This window comes from Octodon degus, unplaced genomic scaffold, assembly GCF_000260255.1.
Source record: "Octodon degus isolate 3935 unplaced genomic scaffold, OctDeg1.0 scaffold00129, whole genome shotgun sequence".
Taxonomy (NCBI): domain Eukaryota; kingdom Metazoa; phylum Chordata; class Mammalia; order Rodentia; family Octodontidae; genus Octodon; species Octodon degus.
The window spans coordinates 3,258,788-3,281,760 of record NW_004524705.1 but is presented as its reverse complement, the minus strand read 5'-3'; the positions used below and the strand labels follow the sequence as shown (position 1 = coordinate 3,281,760).

General features: G+C 39.6%; 1 protein-coding gene across 1 annotated transcript in view; it reads right to left on the bottom strand.

Annotated features, from left to right (window-relative positions):
* Positions 1 to 22,973, bottom strand: part of Xrcc4 (X-ray repair cross complementing 4) — a 271,168-nt gene that overhangs the window by 101,125 nt on the left and 147,070 nt on the right. Inside the window, exons 5-8 of the mRNA XM_023700978.1 lie at positions 21,369 to 21,521; positions 19,969 to 20,075; positions 14,566 to 14,568; positions 11,411 to 11,449 (exon numbers count right to left, since the gene is read on the bottom strand). Coding sequence (XP_023556746.1) covers positions 11,411 to 11,449; positions 14,566 to 14,568; positions 19,969 to 20,075; positions 21,369 to 21,521 — 302 coding nt within the window. The remainder of the gene's footprint in view (positions 1 to 11,410; positions 11,450 to 14,565; positions 14,569 to 19,968; positions 20,076 to 21,368; positions 21,522 to 22,973) is intronic.

Below are 22,973 nucleotides of genomic sequence, written 5' to 3'. Positions count from 1 at the left end.
AGGAGGAGGAGGAGGAGGAGGAAGAGAGGTCAGACGAGAGGGAGGCAGACGAGGGAGCAGTCATCAGAAGTAAAGGAGCACTGGGGGGCGCGACTGCTGCAGAACCCCGGCTCCTGCGCACCACCCGTGTCACAGTAGGCAAGGCACCTTGCGGTGGAGAATGACAGAACTTGCTTCATACAGCGGCAAGTGAAATGCATGAGTACCTGGGGGGCACTTAGCCTGGCCCATAACACCCTACAGAAGTGCTAGCCATTACCAAGGAGAGCGCCTCTGGAGCGATTCAAAGGAGAAAAAGCAAAGGGCAGGGATGACCGACGGCTGCACTCGGTGCCGCTCTTGTACCGGCATGAAAATTAGCGAGTACACAGCGGGTAGCTGAACGACAATTTATACAACAAGCAGAGGAAGCCAGCAAGACTCCTCCAGTGCCTGTAAAACAGATGAGAATATGTACAGTGACAGCCTCGCACAACTTAATGTTTTCAATCTCATGCAGTAAGGGTGATCTCTAAAGAGACACAGGTGAGAAGAACACCAGAGATTTCCAAACTGCACGTCATGACCAGGAGTAAATTATAAAATTAAGTGAGTAGTAACCATCATTTAGAAAGCATTACATTGGAGAATATCAAAGGAAAGGCATGAGACAGAGTAAGGGTGGTTTCATGCAACCTTTGTGTCAGTTGTACACACACACACACAATGTGCACACTCACTGGCAGGGAAAATTGATTCTTACTATGGGTCTCAGTAAGCTTATCTAAAACAAAAGGCATATCTCAATGATAGACTTTTCTTCCAAGGCATGAAGCAAGATCAGTGAACTGAGATGTTAGTCTATCTATCAGAATTAATTCACTTTATCTTATATTCATTCCACATAAACAGATTTTAAAAAACATTATGTAGTGCGCCTTAGATTTTTTTTTTTTTTTTTTTTTTTTTTTGCGGAATGGGGGATTGAACTCAGGTCCTTGCGCTTGCCAGGGAAATGCTTATTCCACTGAGCCATCTCCCCAGCCCCAGCGCCTTAGATTTTAACAGAAATTATAAGTTGCAGTGATTAAATAGATTAACTTTAAAGTCTTACAACTTAAATTTTTTATTTTCGTATTTTACTTAGATTATATTACTGAATTTTAAACATGGTGAGTAAATCACTCTTGAAGAATCCTGCAGGATGTTCACTAGGTGGTACGTCAGCATAACAATTGGTCTCCACATACAGTTCAAACACCGCCTCTGTAAGCGCTCAGTGGAGGGTTGCTTCCTTGAACAACCATTCGTTTTTATTCAATATCTACTCAGCACAGCCTGTGATCACAGCACCATAATTTCTTCTTGTGATTCCACATCGTAATTGCTTAGACGTTTCTCTCTTCTCTTAGACGGTGAGCTCAGACAGACCCTGTCTGAGCTGAAGCGGCCTCCTTGCAGCCAGACCTCAGGCCCAGCATCCAACATGCACACAGCAAACGCTGCAGTAAATAAGTGAATCCAAAGCAAACCCGTTATTTCCTTCTACCTCTCAGCTATTTCTATTGTCCTGATTAAATGTTAAATTTTGTGGGGACAGAATCATGAGGCACTTGATTTTTAATGGCCTAGTCTAGTGTGAAAGGAGTATGACATCTTTTCTAACCACGCTGGAGCCTGCTTACGAGCTGCCGGGAATGGAATCGTTAACACCTATCCCCAGTGTCCTGGCAATTAGCCACTGCCTTACGGAGAAGCTAACACCGTTTTGTCTCTTCTTTAAACTCCAAACACTGTGTCTTAGTGCCCTTTACATTTCCTGACATATGGCTGATCTATCTTGTACTAATGAACTGCAGAACCCCATGGCTAAAGGATTACTCAAGCTTGCTTTTCATGAAAAAGAGATTGATTCATAAGGAAAGACGAAGCTTATTCCGTGTCGCAGCATTACCTATGCAACCACAGCGCTCTCATGTGCTCACAGGTGCGCTCGATGAAATCTGCACATGTTATTTACTACCGTTATATTTTCGATTTCATTGTTTACTGCTTATTTTTATTTTATTTAAATTAGGCTGCAAGTGATAGTGTTTGTTCAGGAAAGAGCACTGTGAGAATTTACGAACACCTACTGACTCACATAAACACTAAAAGAACTGTTACAGCACAGCAGCTTTGTCCAAATTCTGGAAATGCCTGGCTCACTGCTCTCCCCAACAAGTTCCACTTCCCTGAAGCCGGGTGGACCCCTCCCCCAATTCAAAAAGCATTCCCTCATTTTCTGGGGATCACCACTACATTTCTTTACATATCTATTATCAATTTATATTAAGATTAAATTCCAGAACTGGGATGTGATGAGAGAAAGGAGAGGAAAAGAAATATATATGTATATATACAAGATAGCTTGGATAGTTGTACTGTTGATTTCTGCTAGTCTACTGAAAGGAGCAGCTAATGCTTAAATTTTTTTCTCTCCTTTAAATTTGTTATAATTTTTTGACCAATTTTGCATGCTTATATCTGGTAATCTGAGCAACTAATTTGAAGACAACAATATGCAATACAACAACCATTGCCTAACTCCTATCATCTGTTTAGTGAAATTCCGTATAGTTCTAGTGTGTTCTTTACTATTTCTATTTTTGAATAAAAAATAAAAAGAATAAAAAACAAACATATACACATACACAAAGATTAAATTCTAGGATGCCTTTTTAATATTTTAAATTACTAAAATGAAAATTTAACAATACATTACCCTGAAGAGAGGTTCTTCCATCGCCAACAGCACTACCAGCAATAGTGGTAACATTAGTAACAATGCCAGTAGCAACTAATTCTTTCTTTGGGTACGTGAGTGGAACTGTATTATATAAATAGGTATTCAGATATAATGCTATTCATTCAGAAGTATGATATAAAAATATATGAATATATCTATTTCAAGAAGCTTCAGTTTAAGAATCTAAATTTAAAGCTATAAAAGCACAGCGGCTGGGGTTCAATCCCTGGTGTGCCATGCTGGTCTCGCCCCCAGGGCACACTGAGATACTGACTGAGACTGGGCGTGGTGGCACACACCTGTAATCGCAGCACTTGGGAGGCTGAAAACAGGAGAGTCACTTCAAATCTAATCTATGTAGTGAGACCCTGTATACCCTAAATACAAAAATAAAACTAAAAAATAAACAAATTTAAATCTATAGTCTTCATTTCATTATTGAGAAAACTGAGGATTAAAGAGACCTTAAATAAATTAGCAAAGCCATATACCTGTAAATGCAATGCCAAAGCATGGGAAAAAATATAGATTTATTTCCAACCCTTAATTATTCAGATAAAATGAATCACACACTCTCCTAGTGCTATAGGAGAAATGTTCTGACCCGTTGGTGGATTTTCTGACTCTTATAAATGTCTTTTTGATGGCATTTCAGGATTATCCTTCCCAATGGGCAGAATCCAGTACTTGAGGGCTTCTCAAAAATCAGATGGAAGAAAAATCAAGCTGTGATTTTAGAAGTGAATGATTTATATAACTTCCTATAGTATCATTAGAAGGACAACAACTGGAAGAAAACTCAGGAACAACTTTCCACTGAGCAGCACTCCACAGTTACCTCCAGGCACACTGTCAACTTTCCCCAACCTCATTATAGGGTAAAAAAAATCTTAAATGCACAGGAGAACTTGTAATACTATTGAGATTGTTTTTCTAATTTTTTCCTTAAATTTTGCAAGTGAGCCCAATGAGAAGCAGTGATGTTAACAAAGACTGCCTCAGTCAGAGAGCTAATGATCGATAGAATCAGAACTAAGCCCTGACCTCCGTAATGCTGTAAAGAACTGTGCTGTAATAAAACAACTAAGGACTGTTGATAGATTAATACATAGTATTTATCTCTATGTATCACACACACACACACACACACACACACACAAACACACACACACACACACAGAGTTCTGGGAGGTCATGTCTTCCAGTCAATGCTCAAATCCAGAAAGGCCTGTCTGACCTGGAGAATACTGTGCTCCCCTTGATAAGGGAACCAGTCAAAAAGGGTTCAACTTACATTCACTAAAACGACTCCCCAAAAGTGATGCAGTTGACAATGGCAATTTCCTCTATGTGCCTAAAGATGAGGAAAATAGAGGAGACTCTTCCTCAGTCTCTGGAGTATTCCCAAAGAAAATCAGAATCAATCAGGTACTTCTGTTGATTTACTGAACAGAGAGGCAGAGAATATATGATTTTTCAATTTGAGGCTGGAAAAATAAGTAGAATTTATAGTGACATTAGCCTTGTCAAACTATGATTCTTTACAGATTGATTCTGTGTATCCAACTGACTTTCAAAAGATGCTTCAACAGCTGTTTATTTTCCAGGATGATAACTGGCAACTTAGCTTTTTTATTTCAATATTCATTACTTTATATCTGGTCAATAACCCTGTACAAAATGGTTAAGATTTGTATAGCAGTGGAACATAGGTGCTGATTGAAGGGAGAAGGACCTAAATGCAAAGTGAGAAGTTTAATGGCGTGGGCTTGGTTTTCTACTCAGAAATAATCTCAAATTTTGGCTGTTCCTTTTAATCACCATGTAACCTTGGGCAAACTACTTCTCTTTTCTTGGCAGGAGAGCTATAAGGCCTAATACTGATTGTGGCCATGATGAAATGACGTAAATTAGGTAAAATACTTGGCTGTACAATATCCCACCAAGAGCAGCATGAAACCAAAGTGAGATCACTGTCCCATTACTGTTTTGGACCAGAAACTTAAGCCTTAGTGACCTTACGCTTGAACAAGATCTGATTATAATAACCCTCCTCTTCCCAACTTAGATATTGTTATGAAAGGGGGGCAAGAGTTTATCCAGATAGATTTGTAAAACACCCCAAAGTACTGCCGAAAAGTGGCCACGTAGTTTCAAATTACAATCCCAGTGCTTTAACACCTAGGCTTTTATCCAGCACTTGAGAACTGTGGACAGTTCGGGTCCTGCCCCTAGGTGTTTAGCTTTGGGCAACAGTTCCTCCAAGGTCTCTGTGGAGTAGTCCTAGGAGCAATTTTTCATGGATCTTTTATGGAAGTATTAGGACAATTCAATTTAACAAAATACATGGGAGACTGTACAGCCTTGTGCCCATGCTGGGATAAATACCGCATTTAGCAACTTTCTCACGGAGCTCCGTCGGACACACACACAGCTAACCAGAAGAGTGACTGTGCTGCCTATTCTAAAGTTTACCAGGAATGTAGGCAATTATTAAAAAGTGATCTATGTGGAAAGGGCGACAGAAAACACTACTTGAAAATATCTTCTGGAGGCACAGCTGGTTGGTGCTCTGGCTTGTACAGTGTAGTAGGTTACAGCTTCATGGAAAGGGAAGGACAGGGAAAAGCAGTTTTCTTTGGGACGGTGCCGGACAAAATAGATTTAAAGCAGGCTAAGTGCCTGTGAAAGGAGCACGTGTTGTGGGCAGCACCATTACAACCACCTTGCTACACTATGCAGAGCCCAGCCACAGAGAACGGGGACTCTCCTAGACAGTACCCAGCGATGAAGCTACGGCTGCGGGTCTTGCTGGCCATGTACATGCAGTCAGTCAATGAACCCATGAGTAAGGGGCATGCCAGCCTCAGCACAGAACACGAATAGGGTCTAATCTGGGTAGTGCATGGTGTTAAAGTAAGTGTTCTCACCTTGGAGAAAAAGTACTAGTATTAAACCACACTTTATCTACCTGAAGCGGTGGGAGATTGCGCCAAGTAGAAGTCACAACCGCCAGGCCCTGGTTAGCAATGTGACTTCGCTGGAATGAACTCTTAGGTGGTCTTGCTGTTATGCCAGGTATTAATGAGAAGAGTCCAAATCTGTCAACATTTTATGAATGGAATTTAAACAACATGGCAGGTAAAATGATTTAAATCGGATAATCAAATTTAAACTTCATTTATTGTGTTTCTCTCAAATATATTCCATTATGTTACAAAAAACTCATTCACCGCTTAAACAAAATGTCAAAACAAAAACTTACTGTGTGCAAGATACTGAACAGGATCACAGCAATAATGCCAGATTAACTCAGCAGCATTTTAGAGATGAACATGACAAAAAAAAAAAAAAAAAAAAAAAAAAATGGCTCTAAAAGTTCTGCCAAAGGTACAAGTTCTTTTTCTTTTTTTCTCTCTCTCTTTCTTTTCTTTTCTTTTCTTTCTTTCTTTTTTTAAGTGTATTTGGTACAGGTCTCACTAGGCAGCTCAGACTCTTCTGACTCAGAGCTTCCCCAGTGCTGGGATTACAGGCACCCCTCACTACACTCGCAGCCGGTGTCCTGCTCAGTGCACACCAGTGGTGGGGGCAGGGCCTGCGCAGCATGTGGTGCCAGGGATTGAACCCTGGTCCTTGTGCTTGCCTATGTAGGTGCTTAGTCCACTGGGCTATCTTGTTAGCCCTACGGGTATAAATTCTCACTTGAGCTTAAATGAGTATCACTCATAAGAATAACACTCCTCTGTGCATCCCACAGATTTCAAATACTTTTCACTTAGCTGTGGCTTCCAGAATCCCTGCCTCACCTATAAGTGAAGTTGAGGTCCTTGTTCACAATAATAACTTATAAAGAATAGCTATGAGCTCTCAACTCAAAATCTAAATCTTTGCCATTAAACTAGATTATGTGTCCTCCCCTTTACAGGTAAGATATGATACTGAAACTGAAATAAGAAGTTAGGGTTAAAATGTAGTACCATTTAAAATATATAGGTTGTTAAACTGTATGTGATATTTAAATAAGATGGTAGAACAATGCATGAACACCTCATGTTAAAAAAGGAATTCTTCACTTTGAGCCAGCAAATGAGTCCAGGCATGGTGGCACACGCCTGTAATCCCAGAGCTGGAGAGGCTGAAAACAGGAGGATTACTAGGAGTCTGTGCTGCATGGTGAGACCCTGTACCAAATACGTAAAATGAAAAAGAAAAAAAAAAAAAACAAAACAGAATTCTTCTTAGAAGAGGATAAATTTTTCCTTTTCAAAATTGTACAGAACTGGTGGTTCAAGAGATACCATCTTTTCCTTCTAAGAAAGAACATAAGTTAGTTCTTGAAGATCATAATTTGATTCTAATCTTTGGTTCCTAAATAAACATGAGGTGAGGTAACAGAAAGATGATAACAGTGCTCGTATCTTCACTATATGATCTCAAATCAATGTATTTTTTTTATTTTGAGTTATCAAGGGACCTAGCTGCCCATCACAATCTTTGTAAACAAGCTGTAAGAACTTGGCTCTGAGTGTAGACTCCAGCTGACAGCATGTCTAAGGAAGGCTCTCCATCTAGCTCTCAGATGCCATTTTTGTCTATTTTCTGTATCTTTGGAAATTTAAAAAAAAGGATAAACAGGCTGTCAACTTAAAAATCGATTTAAAAAACAATTCATTGATTCTGATTGTCTTAGTAGTAGAAATTGCAGCAAGTATATAATGCTTTATATACACAGTCACCCAAGAAATTATGCATGTAAATCCTGAGGCTAACGATAGAAACGTCTGATTTAATTTTACATTGTAAAGCTGCACGTAAGATAGCAAAGAAAATACTCCCAATATGCACGTGGAAAGTTTTAAATAAACTTTAAGATTTTTCTCATGGAAAGGTATATTAAGTTACAGTTTGTCAGGAAGTAATACTATTTTTATGTTTTTAAAACTCCTCTAAATGATACTATTAAATTTTTATTTTAAAATGTAGTATTACCTAACTTCATGAACTCACATTCTAAGCAGAATATGTTCCAAGTATCACTGTGAAACAGGATAATCAATAAAGAGGAAAAATGAATGCACAGAGCCATTTCAGTAGGCCTTGTTTATTAAAAACCCAAATTAATTTCATTTAAATTAATTCTAATATAGGAGAAATTTAAAAGTAACTTTTATCAAATAGTGTTATGCATTTATTTAATTTTCCTTTTCTCATGTTCTGTTGGAAATTAATTAACCTTCTAATAATTCAAATATTGAAATGCAGAAAATGGTGGATGCTATAATCCTAATGTAATGAAAATAAAACTGCGTATCAATTACCATATTAAATATTGAACAATGTGTAAGTAAAGAAACTAGCTTAACTTTTATTAACTCAATGTTGTCCATATTTATTTGACTATGAAAATTCATCTTTTGCAAAGAGTATTTTGTCTCTTGCAAATCTTAGTCTCAATGGAATGAATTTCTCTAGATTGAATTTACCTCCTTGACAATATCGTCCTCAGAATCCATCCTTGTTCTCAAATTAATGCTACTAGAAATGACCTGATTTTCCACCACCCCATCACTGCTACAAGCCTCAGCAATCCTGGGGTGGTCAAGATCACCCGAAATATCACAGTATCTGCCGGCCCTGAACCAGGGGCCACTGCACACGTCAACCCCTCCTAACCAAAGCCAGCTCTCATGATACATGTTTTTAAAGTTACTGTTCAGATGGTGACATCATTCCCAGTCCCCCCTAATGCTTTTTAGAACAATATACATCCAAGAATAGGAAGTGGCACTTTCTAATAAAATAAGGTGCACCATATGCCCTGCCAGCCTCGCCCCCAGGGCAGGCTGAGCTGACCAGTCTGGGAATAGTGGCACACGCCTGTAATCCCAGCACTGAGGAGGCTGAAAGCAGGAGGATCACCACGAGTCTGAGCTGCACAGTGAGACCCTACAACAAACAAATACATAAAATAATACTAATACTAAAGGTGAAAAGGGTGAACTCTACTGTTTATATTCTGGAGTTGCTTCTGTTGATTTGAATCACCTTTGGTGAGATTAAGTTGTACTAATATGTATTCACCCCTTCTCAAACGGATCTGGCTTCCATTTCTGTTGAACCTCAAGAACTGGGTATATTTGGTTAAAACCCATAATACTGCCAATATTTTACCATTATTGATCCTGCATAGGTAACACTGTGCGACAAATAACAGGTTAGCAGGAATATCAGATCTATTCACATCTTACTGGAAAAGAAGAGGGTGTGACTTTTAACATGAAAGGGAAAACAGGCTATCAGGAAGCGCCTGACAGCTTTAGTTTACTAGCAGCAAGCACCCTGCAGTCACATCAGTTTTCAACATAACAGCATAGTTGTTTACCTAAATTTACCTGTCACAAATTAAAAACGAAATAATCTTTTGAAATAATGTTACAAAAATCTGGATGCTGATTATGAATTAATGCTCATTAATTACTTCACAATTTTTAAAATCCTGGGTGGATTTCAAATTTTTCATCCATTGACATTACTGTCACGATTCCTGAAAATATCTCCATTTCAATTGCTAACTTGTGGTAGAGATTTCCTTTCACCTCATTATAGTCTTATTCCAAGATGGCATTAAGTAGAGTAATCCCTCAGTACCCACAGCAAACTCATTCCAGAAAACTCATGTTTGGAATCCATGGATTCCAAAGTATTCAGCAGCTGAGTGCCCTGCATACAGTGGACACAACACCTCTCCAGGCAACTCATAACGCATAACAGGGTGCAGATAATACGCAAGTAGGTGGTGGATTGTTTAAGGGATAATGAAAAGTTTAAGTTATTCATTAAAGAAACAGTTTTTTACTACTTTTTTTCCTGCAGTTGGTGGACTCTGGAAGCAGAGACGGGCTTACAGAGACCCTCCTGCACACAAGGCCAAGCATAGCCGCTGTGCACAGTATGCCCCAGGAGAGAGGGGACTCGGGTGTCTATGGGTGCAATGTCCGCAGGTGCTCTTGCAAGCATCCCCTGAAGACAGGAAGTGAAAACTGTATCCAGAGTCGTCTGGACCTTGAGTGTCACCCTGCAGCGTCACAAGCCCACACATTTCCAGGAGTCATGCCAAGTGACATCAATAAGTACAATGAGCCACAGGCAAGACGAAAGGGAGCACGTCGTGAAGACCAGAGGAATGCAGGACTGATGTCCTGCTTAAGCCCACTCAGCAACGACATGAGGCACCAAAGTCACTGAAGGAAAACAATAGATGGCTTACTTCACAGCAGGGATCAACAGACAAGTGTTTCTAGTTCAGCCGAACTATTCTATTAAATTACAAAAAGATGTCCTTATTATCTTAAAAAGTAACATGACAAGAAGAATCATAAGGTTTTTCTGTTCTGTTTTGTCATCCTACAAATGGTATCTCTTAATCCCTTACCTATCCCCATAGAAAATCCCGGGCTTCACTAGGACTTCCCTTGCTCAGCATTCCCTGGCTTTCCCACAAGGCTCGACCTGGGCAGCTTGGGGGTCTCACACTGCACCCTCCATCTGACCGCCCTTGGGAAGCCTGTTCTCATCCAGAGCCCTGTGGCCAGCCTGCTGGCATCCTTCCTGCACACACCCCAGCTCTGAGAGCTGTGCTGCAGCAGGGATCCCTGTGACGCTGGTGGGACGGCAACGCTCCACAGCCTCATCACTGGAACCTCTGGAGCTAAATACGGCTCAACAGTGAGGTTGATGAGCTGGCACAGGACCCCATGGGCTGTTTGTGGGAGAGATTCCTGTCACCGACAGAGAGATGAGAGGTCCACGCATCCTATTTATACAATACTCAGCTGATTTCGACATCACCTTTCTTTCAGTTCAGCTCTGAAAGTCCAATAAAAATGTTTATCTTTCACTTTGCTAGGACAAATTAATAAATGATCTGGGTATTTTAAAGTGTAATTTTTTTAAAACCTAGTACATCACTTTATACGTTTAATTACGCTCCATTATACCCATGCCCAAGATCACACATAGGTGCTCAGATCTTAGGACCTACAGACCCGCTTCCATAAAGAGCTTCATGAAGACTTGGGAGCACAACTTAGCTTTCTGTTACTTTCAGTTTTAGCTACTACACTGAGGACTATGACCCATTTGCGTTAATTTCTGTGTTTTATGTTAAGTGCATATTTAAGCTACTTCTTTCATTTCCACATGGATGCTCAAATGTCCAAGTACTGTTCGTGGAAAACGTGCTCTGCCCATGAAGCCCCCGGGCAACTCTGCTGATGACCAGCCAACCATAACTTAAAAAGTTTATTTCTAGACTCTCCACTCTGTTTCATTGATAGTAGCTGTTTTTAAACCAGAATCATATACTGCATTGATTTCTGTATCTCTGTAATAACTTTTGAAATCAATAGGAGTTCTCTGATTTTGTTGTGTTGTAATAAAATCTGGGCTATTTTGGCTCCCTTGGACTTCAACATGAATTTTAAAATGAGTGTGACAATTTCTGACAAACAATAGTAGGCACTTGTCAGGGACTGTGCTGGGTCACCTGTGGGGCATTTAACATAATGATGTTAAGTTCTTCCCACTAGGAAAAGGGATTTGCTTGCAGCTATTTCCATCTGCTTCCTTTCAATAGCATCTTACAGTTTTCAGTATAAAACCCCTGGATTTCTTTGCTTAAATCTACTCATAGATCTTTAAAAACTAGTTTTGATGTTATTGTGAGGTAATTATTTTAATTCTGAATTGTTTATTTTAAGTGTATACTAGTATAATTTATTCTTTTTTAAAATTCTGGTATCCAATAACCATGCCTAACTTATTACCAGTGACAGTTTCTTAATGAATTCCTTAGCATATCATGAACAGTTCTACTTCTTTTATAATCTAGATGGCTCTTATTTATTCACTTAGCTGACTGGGTAGAACTAATACAAGGTTGAATAAGCATGATATCAAAGGGGGAAAATTCCGTATTTGAGCTCTAACTTTGACACAGTCACGTCCTTATCAGCTCAGCTGTCTCCCTGCCGTCCGGTTTTGCTGAGTTTGCTATGAAAGTGTGTTGGGAGTTGTCAAGTGCCTTTCCTGGATCTCTCAAACTGGTCGTGTGGTTTTTGTACTAAGATAAAATAACCGATTTTCAGATGCAAAACTTCCTTCACATTAGAAAAATGAACTTCACTTGGTTATAATCTCTCATTTTCTCTGTGTATTGCTGACCTCGCTTTGCTAATATTTTGCTTAGATTTTCTGCCTGCATGCTAATGACAGTTAGTAGACTAGAGCCTTAATTTCAAGATATGTCTGGTCTGTCTGTGATAAAATATTTGCCTCAAGAAAGGAGATAAGAAGTGTTATCTTCTCTATCTTCTGAAGTTATCAGGGATTTATATTAATTTATTCTTTAAAATTAAGACATATCAATGAAGCCATCTGAGTATAGGGTTTCCACTGTGAAAATATTTTAAATTACTAATTTCATATTTTATTTAGTATTCTATTTCAGATAACTGTTGTCTTATTGTTTGTTAAATAAACATAGACACTTTGCTCCAGTACAATTCATGCTCTACTTTATCCTATTCTTGTTACATTTATATATGTACACATCTATTTTTATAAGCCAAATATCACTGGTAACTACTGGAGGGTATAGTCTGGCATCAAAACCATTAAAAGAAAAATAAAAATAAAAAAGGGAGCTGGGGAGATAGCTCAGTAGAATAAGTGCTTGCCTGGCAAGAGCAAGGGCCTGAGTTCAATCCCCAGTTCCACAAAAAAATAAATAAAATAAAATTAAAACAGAACCATTAAAAGGATAAGAAAATGCATATTTATAAAGAATTTTATTTTAAGCAAAGTATTTTGTATTCAGATAATTTATTTCTTCCTGTAGATACATGCTACAATTTTATGTCATTTATTTTCTACCGGAAAGCTTTCCTTTAGCATTTCTGATAGATTAGTAATAAATTCTTAACACATCTTGATTTCAACTTCATTTTGAAAGATACTGCTTGATATAAAACTTGACATTTCCCTTTTGCATCTGTCTCTGTGAATACAGTCCCACTGCACACCGGCCTCCATCACTCCAGGCAAGGAGTCTGCTGTCCACAGTACTGATGCCCCTCTGCTAAGTGGTAGTTGCTGGGTAGGAAGCCTGCGTTCAAGATGGCCTTGCTATGGTTTTCCAAACTCTTTGGCCACACGAGTATGTGCCCCTGATGGCATTTTTCTTACTTGAGTTTACTAAGATTTTTGAATGCTTAATTTTTTTAATAAAATGTAGATGTGATTTGGCATTATGTCATCAAGTATTTTTCTGACTCTTTTTCCTGCCATTCCTGAATTTGTATTACACATGCATTGGTATACTTGATGTTGTTGCACAGGTCTCTGAGGATCTGTTCTATTTTTTTAGGTTTTTGTCCATTGCTTAGAAATCATTTGCTCTACTGATCAGCCTTCAAGTGAACTGACACTATTCTTTTGACATCTTGAATCTGTTATCGAACTGCTCTAATTAATTTTATATCATATCTCCTACTCTTGGATTTCTACTTTGTTCTTTTCTTAAAAGTAATTTCTACCTCCTTATTTGGGATTTCTATTTGTTAATACATTTTTATCATACTCATTTAATTCCTTAAACATGTTTCTCTTGAGTTTATGGAATATATTTATAATTATACTTTGAAGTCTTGGTCTACCAAATTCAACATCTGGGGACAATGTGAAAGTTTCTATTGACCACTTTTCCCCCCCTAAGTATAGATCATACTTTCCTGTTTCTTTGAGTATCTACTTTTGTTGAAAACTAGACAAGTGAAATAATATATCATATCAGCTTTGGGTTTGAGTTGTTTCTTCTTCTGAAGATTGCTATCTTTGTCTTTGAATTATGTGTTCATTTAGAAACCTAACTGGAGTAAATGTTTTAACTCTTTGCTGTTTATGAAAAACAGCCACTGGTGTCTCAAGTTCTCTGTTTTATCATTTAAGCCTAGTTTCCAGTCAGCTGCCTCTCTGCCCAAGTGGTAATCCAATAAATGTAGAGTCTGGGCTCGACTAGAGCGAGCCAATGAAATTCCTTCCTTTTTTAAGTGGGTAGGGGAATCCACTCAAAGTTCAGGTTCTCTGTTTCCATTCTACCTGCATGTGTGTACCTTCAATGTAGGCCAGAGCCACACAAATACTTTGGACCCCTTCAGCCTGAAGCACAACCCTAGGACACAAGCTCCTGCCGAGCTCCTTGCTGCACTGACAGCACCTCCAGGCGTGAGTGCAGCATGGCACTCTGCCAAAAATGTGGTGAGCTTCTGTTGGCCCAGACCTAGCAGCACCAGCTTTCTTGTAGTCTGCAAGACACTGGCAGAAGCTCCACACTGACCAAGGTCTGGACAGGCAGCCAGCAGCAGTAGGAGTCCTTGACTCCAAGATCTTACCTAAAATTCAGCCATTTTAAAGCATGAATAGTTGTCATGCTGCTATCTGCCTTTTGTCAACATGTGTATATGTGTGAATTCCCCATGATGAATACATTTATTATGTATTGCAAATATATACTGACACAACATTTGAAATAGTTCTTTACTTCTTCTGACAATGTTACATTCATAGTTGTTCTTGGGGAAAAATGCCTGCTACACTTTACACGCATGCATAGGCAGAGACATCGAGACAAATCATTTTAGCAGAATTTCTTTATCTCCTTAGGAACACATAAAGATGTAAAACTAGTTGTCTATGAGGTCATATCAAAGTTATACTTTCATACTACTGTACGGATAGACTGGCTAGACACTATCTCTATACTGAGGGTTAGCATGTTGGAACAGGAAGCAATTAGCATATAGAGAAATGACCTCAATATAGGCAGGTGTAGTCTAGAATTATTTTCTGAAGCTAAGTATCACAAAGTCTTTTATTTATTCAATCTAATGATGTAAACTATCTTTCTGGATCAACTACGTACAAATAGGATTTTTCTTGTATAGAGCAATAAAAGTTGCTCCCAGTATTTTCTTATATCAAGGGCAATTCTCTCAGTGTTAGCAAATTTCCAAAAGTTTTCACCTCATCTCTCAAGACTGTATGTTCAAATGCTATCAATTTAAAGTTTTACTTTTTCATTTTTCTCTCCTGTATAACCAAGAGTAATATACTAAACCTTTCTAGGCTCTGTTCCCTCTAGAAAAAAAGGTGGTGTCTTGGTTATTTTTCTCTCCTTGCTGGGACAAAATACTCAATGCCCAAAATGAAGGAAGGAAAGATTTATTTAGCTCACAGTTTGTGGAGGCTTCAGTCCATACTCAGCTGGCTCCAAGGCAGAGTGCACATGGAAGAGGGCAGCAGTTCATGGTGGCAGAAAACAGAGAAAAATAGCAAGAGGAAAATAGGAGAAGCAGCAGGCCTAGGGTAAGAGAGTGGGGAGACAGGGGTGGAGAGCAAGCCTCCCTCCTTCCCTTACAGTACTCAGGCTGTCCACCCCAGGGCGGATACAGCACTCACACCCATAATCCCAGCACTGGATCATGAATGAATCATAAACTCTAGGAGCCCACCCTGCCCCATTACCACATGAGGCTTGGGGTGGACAACCAGCCACAAACCACAACAGGTGGACTTGCCCTACAGAATCCAGAACTGCACAAAGTATTGATTTCTGAAGCACATAACATCACTGCAAACACAGTGATGTTACGTATAAAAGGCCATGACATGCTAATAAACATACTTAAATTGCTTTTTCTCTTTGGACACAGGTTTTACTGAATCAAGCTTTTTATTTAGAACACACCAGTGAGTGTATCGATGATAAATGCGCTGGACGAGACTGAGAGCATCATCTGTGATTCTGAAGTTGGGTGTCTGAGTAATCTCTTTGGCAGTACACGCTGCTGCCCCTCTGTGGGGAGACATTCACTGTTCAAAGCAACAAGCCCTTTGATACTTCGAAATTTGGGATTCTGTTCTATTTTTAAAAGCAACTGTATCAGTATTCATTAACTGTTTGACACAGCCATTCATTTATTTTCAAAAAGGCTATTCTATAACCACACTTCCGCTCAGGAAGCCACCAACTAAGTGGAAGCTCCAGTGACTGATAGCAGTATTACAGGGACCTTCCTGTTGGTTAAGAAGCAGGATTAATTAAACTAATGTGCTAAATCTCAGGCTAATAACTATGCAGAAAAGCAAGAGAAAGCTTAGTCTATGTTTTCTTAATGGCTAGGTACCTTTACCGTGAAAATAAATTTCACCCTAGGAAAAACTTCTTATTTGTAATTTAAATAAAGCTAATTCAATTATTCTCTAATTATAAGAAACATTGTCCATTTACATTGTAAGAAATAAATATTCAGAAACATCAATCATTTATCAAAATAATTAATGAGACATTAAAATAATTCACCTTGTGATATACCACTAATAAGGAAGCTGCTAGGTATAACTTCAAGAAAAGTTGCCTCTGGGGCTGGGGAGATAGCTCAGTAGAATAGGTGCTTGCCTGGCAAGTGCAAGGCCCTGAGTTCAATCCCGGTACCACAAAGAAAAAGAAAAGAAAAGTTGCCTCACAAGAAAAGATCTGGGTCTAGGAAATAAATCTAATTTTCCACTAAATATTTGTATGGTTTTTAAATCATGTTAAGACTAAGAAATGTTTCACATTAATAGTTAAAATTCTTCAGCGTTCATATAGATCTAAAATTTATTTTCAGTATTTTACTGTTGCCAGCATATCAAAATGATTCTGTCACAATATTTTAAAGATCAGCATAAAGATAAATTATCTTTTAAGGCTCACCTGCTGTTGTTGAGCCAAATCAAAGGCCACTGGGGTAAAGTGCTGCATGCTTTGGTGTCCTGCCATATGTAACAGTGCTTGTGTCTCTATATGCTCGGGTGAGTTTCCGTCACTCACCAAGATAAGCTAGGATATTTGTCCAGCATGGATGCAAAGAAACGGTTTCTTGTGTAGAAGGGTTTCACAAATACCATTAGTAATCCAACAGATTTCCACTGAACAGCCACACCCTGTAGGCAGGGGGTGCAGACTCCCAGAACATTCTCAAAAGCCACATGGAATTCATATCAATTTGAGGGTGACCTAAGCACGATTGTCAACTGAGGCTTGAGCCATTGATACCAAAAAAGCTATCTTATCTATTATAAACTTGATCTGAAACAGAATGAAAAACCTATAAACTTCCAAGAATTTGGATATAGTCGTGGTTTAAGAAATAAGGTCATCAAATAAATCAGAATCACATGTGTAAACATCATATTGTCTCCCTAGTGTAAGAAACTGAAAGAGTAAATAAGATCCAAAAGGTACAATGAATATAGTGAAAGAGAAAGAAACTGATCAAAAAGAGACAACAACTTGGATGGAAGAAAAGAGACAAGACAGAAGGGGAAAGAAAGATTATATACACACAATAGAGCCAAGATAACTGCACTACAAGTTCCTGCTAGCTCACTGAAAGGAACAGTTAGTGCTACACTGTTTGGTCAGTTCTGCATGCCTGTACCTGGTAATCTGAGCAACTGTTTTGAAGATAACAATATGCAATACAATAGCCATTGTTAATTCTTTCATTCTGTTTTGAAATTCTGTATTGTTTGTATTGGGTCATTTTTGTGTCTCTTTAAATTGAAAGAGAGAGACAGAGAGGGAGAGAAGAGGAGTGGTATTTTCCCCTCAGATCTATGGGATCTTGTACTCAATTCAGTATCAAGCATTTCAGATCTAAAATTTATTCTATATCTTTGTATATTCAGCATTCTGAATATTTCTTTCTCATGCTGATGAAAAGAAATAGATAAAACTTCTAATAAAACTATTCTTAATTCCTGACATCAAAAGCAAATAAAGTATTTTTAAAAATTAGAACCAGAGAATATGTATTGAACATATAGTAAACTAGATATGAATAAGTAATGACAACTAAAATACAGGAAGAAAAATGACAACTAAAATACAGGAAACATGCAGAATAAACTCAGAGATGAGAAAAATTCTGCCAAATTTAAAATAGTAGAATTATAGCTTAAAGCTTTGCTTAAATTAGATTGAACACATAAAAGACCTCCTTCTCAGATATCCACTTTTAACCACATATTATTTTCTTTTCAACAATAATTTTCCTCTGCTTTCCATGCTGGAGAGATACCTTGAGTAAGGAACAAAATCAAAGGCTGCTGAACTTAACAAGCCTTCTGAAAGCCTCAACTGCAAAGACCATGGGCTGTCCTCCTTTCTGAGTTTCTGCATGCATTTATCTTTAAAATGGTTTCCAAAATAAATAAATAAAATGGTTTCATTTTAAGTGGGGCGAAGTGTACAACAAGCATAACCTAAATGAGGAGAAATTTAATTTCCTCATATAAAAGCATGTGTGTTCATGTGTGTGATCGTGTGATCTAAGTCAAATCTGATTGGAATCACAATCACTAAACTGGTTTAGTAAGCGTCACTTTGTTTCCATGATCACGATCAGTGATCTCACGTCTCTGTCCATTCTCTTAGCCATTAGGGGACATGCCTGCACCTTCTCTAGCTGTGCAGAGGGCCTTATCCTCTCCACCCATGTTTTCCTGCCCTTCTGCCCTCTACTGCCAGCGCTCCGTGCTCTCGCTGTGCACTCTATGCATTTTATGGGCATAAAGTACATTCTTTCTTCCCTACAAAAACAAAACCACAACACTCCTTTTCCTACTTCTCCTTCCAGCTGCTGCCTAAGTCTTTTTTTCTTTGCAGTGAAAACTACTGAAGTGTCACCTGCAGTTGAGGGTCACCTCCATTTCTCTCCTTCACTTCCCTGACATCCTGTTGTCCCGCACTGTTATACATTAAGGTCGTCAGTGCTGCTTACATTGTCACATCTGGCAGTCCTCCAGTCCTGGCTCCCTGGCCTCACAGCAGCATCCCTTCTGCTCAGCTGGTCACTGTCTGCTCCGTCAAACCCTTCCTGCCCTGGGCTTCCAGGACACCCCATTTGAAGCACCACCCCAGCCCTGGCAGCTCGCTCGGTCGTCTGTCAAACCTCTGTCTAAGTAGATCCTGCTCGCTGCTCATCATCTATCTTCACTCCACTGCTGGCACCGTTCCTGCCTTTAATGCCTCCTGCAGCGTTTGTCACCCCACATCCTATCGTAACTCTGTAGCCAGATTACGGAAGAGTCAGACTTCGCACTGGGCTGTTTCAAATGCTCCCATGGTGCAATCTCGTCACAGAGATTGATCCCATGTTGCAGTTCTCCAGCCTTCAACCACACCAACTTCTGCTGCGGCTCCAACCCTGGGGCTCTCAGGGTCTAAGTGACTTGTAGTTTTTGAGGTGTGCTCGTCCTGCCAGGTATGCTCCTCCCCAGATCACCTTCTGACTCAAGCCTTTTCTTGGACTGCTCTAACATCACATCTGTAACTCTGCTCCCTTCCTCACTAGAATGTAAATTTCACACTGACTCAGTTTTGCATTTTGCTCAATATGGCCCAGAAAAATTCCCTGGTACCCAAAAGGCTCTTACAATTATTTTCCACAAAAAAGAATGAAATTGTTTTACATATAATATTGGGTTTTTGTCAAAACCTTCTAGGTATTAAATGAGTTTAAGGGACCCTGCTTCTACTACCCCTCAGAAATCTATAAGCTATAAAATAATCCATGATTCAAACACCAGCTTGGTATACAGCCCAAGGAGTGACCCAGGCATGCCACCCAGAACTGCCACTTTCGCTTCTCTTCTGCTGTCTCACTGACCCCAGGGCCAACATCCTCCTGAAGAGGAGAAGGAAGGGGATACCTCAAGTAGAGGGTCATCTAACCACTGGGGTGACCCTAAACAGTGCCCTATCTATTGTCTTAATTAGACAGAACTCAAATGTTGAAAGCAACCAGCTCTGAGCTGGTGACACTTAGCATGAAGGTGTATCTCCCTGATGCTTCCATATCCTTGCTTAATGAGCCACAGCATACCCTGGGGTGTGTGTGTGTGTGTGTGTGTGTGTGTGTGTGTCTCGATCCCTGTCTCAATCTCCTCTCAGTGTGCCTCAGGGGTGGGGCAGGACCATCATGGCACTCTGGGGATTGAACCTTTAATCCGCTGAGCTATCTGGCTGGCCCTGAGCCGATGTAATAGTGACCCAGGCATGGTCACTAGTACCAAGACAACAAGCCTGTTTCTCTCACCTGGGGCCGACACTGAGGGCTCAGCCTCATTTCCACTTCCCTCATCCGTACTCACATCGTAGGCGGGGTCACAGGCGGCTAGGGTTTCAGAGCTGGCTGTACCTTCCCTGGAAACAGAAAGAGGAATTGAAGATCACTGGCTGGCACCTGGCTAGATGTTAGATTTACCCATAACTGTTATAGAAAAAGTCCTACTTAGATAAACGTGTAGTGAAGTTCGTATGATTTAGATGGACCACCCTGAAGACTGCTCATTAACACTCCTAAGAACAAGCCTCTCTCTCGTCTAATGATCTAGATGTTGGTAATGCTCACTATAAATTAGTTCCTAAATCAGTCTTACCATTTACGATGTGTGTGTCAATACTGATCTCCCAGATGTCTCTGCAGGTCACAGAATGCTTGGTATATCAATGATCCCAAGCCAGTTGTAAGCTTCATTCGACTGTCCCGAAAGGGAGGCAAGAGTGTTCAAAGGGCCTGTGCAATGGCACACGGTAGCATACAGCAGTGCCAGTCCACTACTTGAAGGAGGACCAGGGGACATCACACCTGCTTCTTAGACTTTGCAATTAGGAAACCCGAACTTCTCAGGTTCAGGGAAACATCCTAGTCCTGTATATATGCTAATTTTTAAAAAACTGTGTTTGAAGACACCAGCCACTGCCACTTACGGCTTTTCCTTGTGAATCAAGTGCATACCCAGTCTCACAGAAAATTTGTCAGAATGAAGAGAAAGGACCAAGCTCTCTGATAACATGAGCAATGCCCCATGACAGTTAATATTTATCACTTGATTCTAGAGTAAACCAGGACTTATACAACAATATTACAAATGTGCACAGAAAACTCCTGTATTATAGATGAAGAATTTTTCAATGTATTTGGCATAGGGTCTCACTATGCAGCTCAGACTCATAGTGATCCTCCTGTTTTCAGCTTCCCCATTGCTGGGATTACAGGCATGAGCTACCACGCCTGGACTCAATGGCTGGCTCAGCTTGCCTGGGGGCTGGACCAGCGTGGCATGTGTTGTCAGGGGTCCAACCCCAGACCCTGTGCTTGCCTAAGCAGGCACTGAGTCCACTGAGCTATCTCACCAGCCCTTAGATAAAGAAATTTTTAAATTCATGTTACTTTCTTAATGATGTCTAAAAGTTAATTAAGTAATACTTACATAGCCATACTACCTCTGTGAGTTACGCATAAGGGAGATAGACGGCAGATGTGGAAGATCTCAAGAGCTCCCCATCTCCTGCCATGCCTGACTCTGAGTCTAATATCAAACCCAGTTGTTAAGGGGTCTCATGGTATTAAAAGTTGACACCTAACTTCCAACTGATTTTAAAGAAATTCTACTTAAGCATATACATCTGTCGTCCAACAGCAGAAGACAATACCTTCCATGTTCAATATTCTTTTCCAGTTCTTGAACTTCATTGAGAAGCTTGTGGAGGCTTCTGATCTTGGACTTCTTCTCATTCAGCACCAGAATAAACCGCTTATACAGATCGGCCTCCAAGCCTTCCTTGGCACGCACACATTTTTCCAATCTATGAACATTAAGCAAGGCACTGCATTTGTCTGCACATTAACTCTATCCAGTGTGACACACAAGATTTCAAGAAAACACTTCAAGGAACACAGAAATAAGATCATTTGAACATATGCTTCAACTGTCTTAGAAGTTACAGAAATAGCTAAATAAATCATCAAATAAATTATTGCTTATTAGTATTTATAATTTACATACTGAGATAAAGATCAAATTTGAAACTAGTAGCAATAAAACTTTAAGAAATCTGAATGCCCTAATGTAATAATTTATTTACATCTCTGGTTTATCTACAAAAGAATGTTTTCATAGGCAACAAATGTTGCCTGTGTTCTTAGTATGTAATTAATACTACAAAATAGAAACCAGGACTTTGTTGTGATAAAGTGATAAAATTAACCTGTTTGATTACCCTGCCACACTATAAGCTGTCCCATAGGAAATATGGCTGGCCACGTTGTATTTCTATAACCCACAGCCACATGTACACAGATGTACAGAAACACACACACACACACACACACACACACACACACAGATAATTAATTGAGGTATCATCTTCGATATTTTCTTTCTTTCTTTTTGTATTTAGGACAGCGTATGCAGCGTGTTCAGGGTCTCACTGCATAGATCAGACTCCTAGTGATCCTCCTGCTTACAGCCTCCCAAGTTCTGGTATTATAGGCATGCACCCCCACGCCCAGTCTCAACAGCAGGCTCAGCACGCCCCGGGGATGGGGCCGGCACTGCAGGCCAGGGGTTCAAACTCCCAGGCCCTGCGTCTGCCTAAGCAGGTGCTTTAATCTGCTAAGCTATTTGACAGGCTCTTCATCCTTGATATTTTCATGGAAAATTAATACAAGAACAAATGTAAAACAATGTATGTCTTCGATTTTATGAGATAAAATGTTTAAATTGTTTTTTGTAACTTTTCTGAAATGCTTATATAAATTAACAAGACTGTACTGTATTTTAGTCTCCCAAGAGATACATGAGCAGAAAAAAGAAATGAGCAGTCGTATGTACTTAATGTATATGTGCACACGCACCATAAACAAACTCTTACTTAACAGATTTAAATACAAATCACTTCATGTCAAATATTTTAAAAATGTGGTCTGTTTTTACCTGGTTTTCTTCCCACTATACTGTTTATTTATACCTCTGTTCTTCTCCATAGGTATCCTCTCTCTCTCTCTCTCTCTCTCTCTCTCTCTCTCTCTCAACACATACAGCAGTAGCAATATGTATATATACAAGTATATACTGTTTCATAATTAGAAATACAAATGTGAGCATGTGACACTTTTCAGGTAATCCCTTACTGCTTTCTATAACCCCCCTATGTAGGCTTTTAAGTGAATAGGAACACAGGACAGACACATCTGGAACCTCTTGCTGAGGCTGTGAACTCCACGAGAACAGCGAGCGCGGGGAGCGTTTTCTGGCC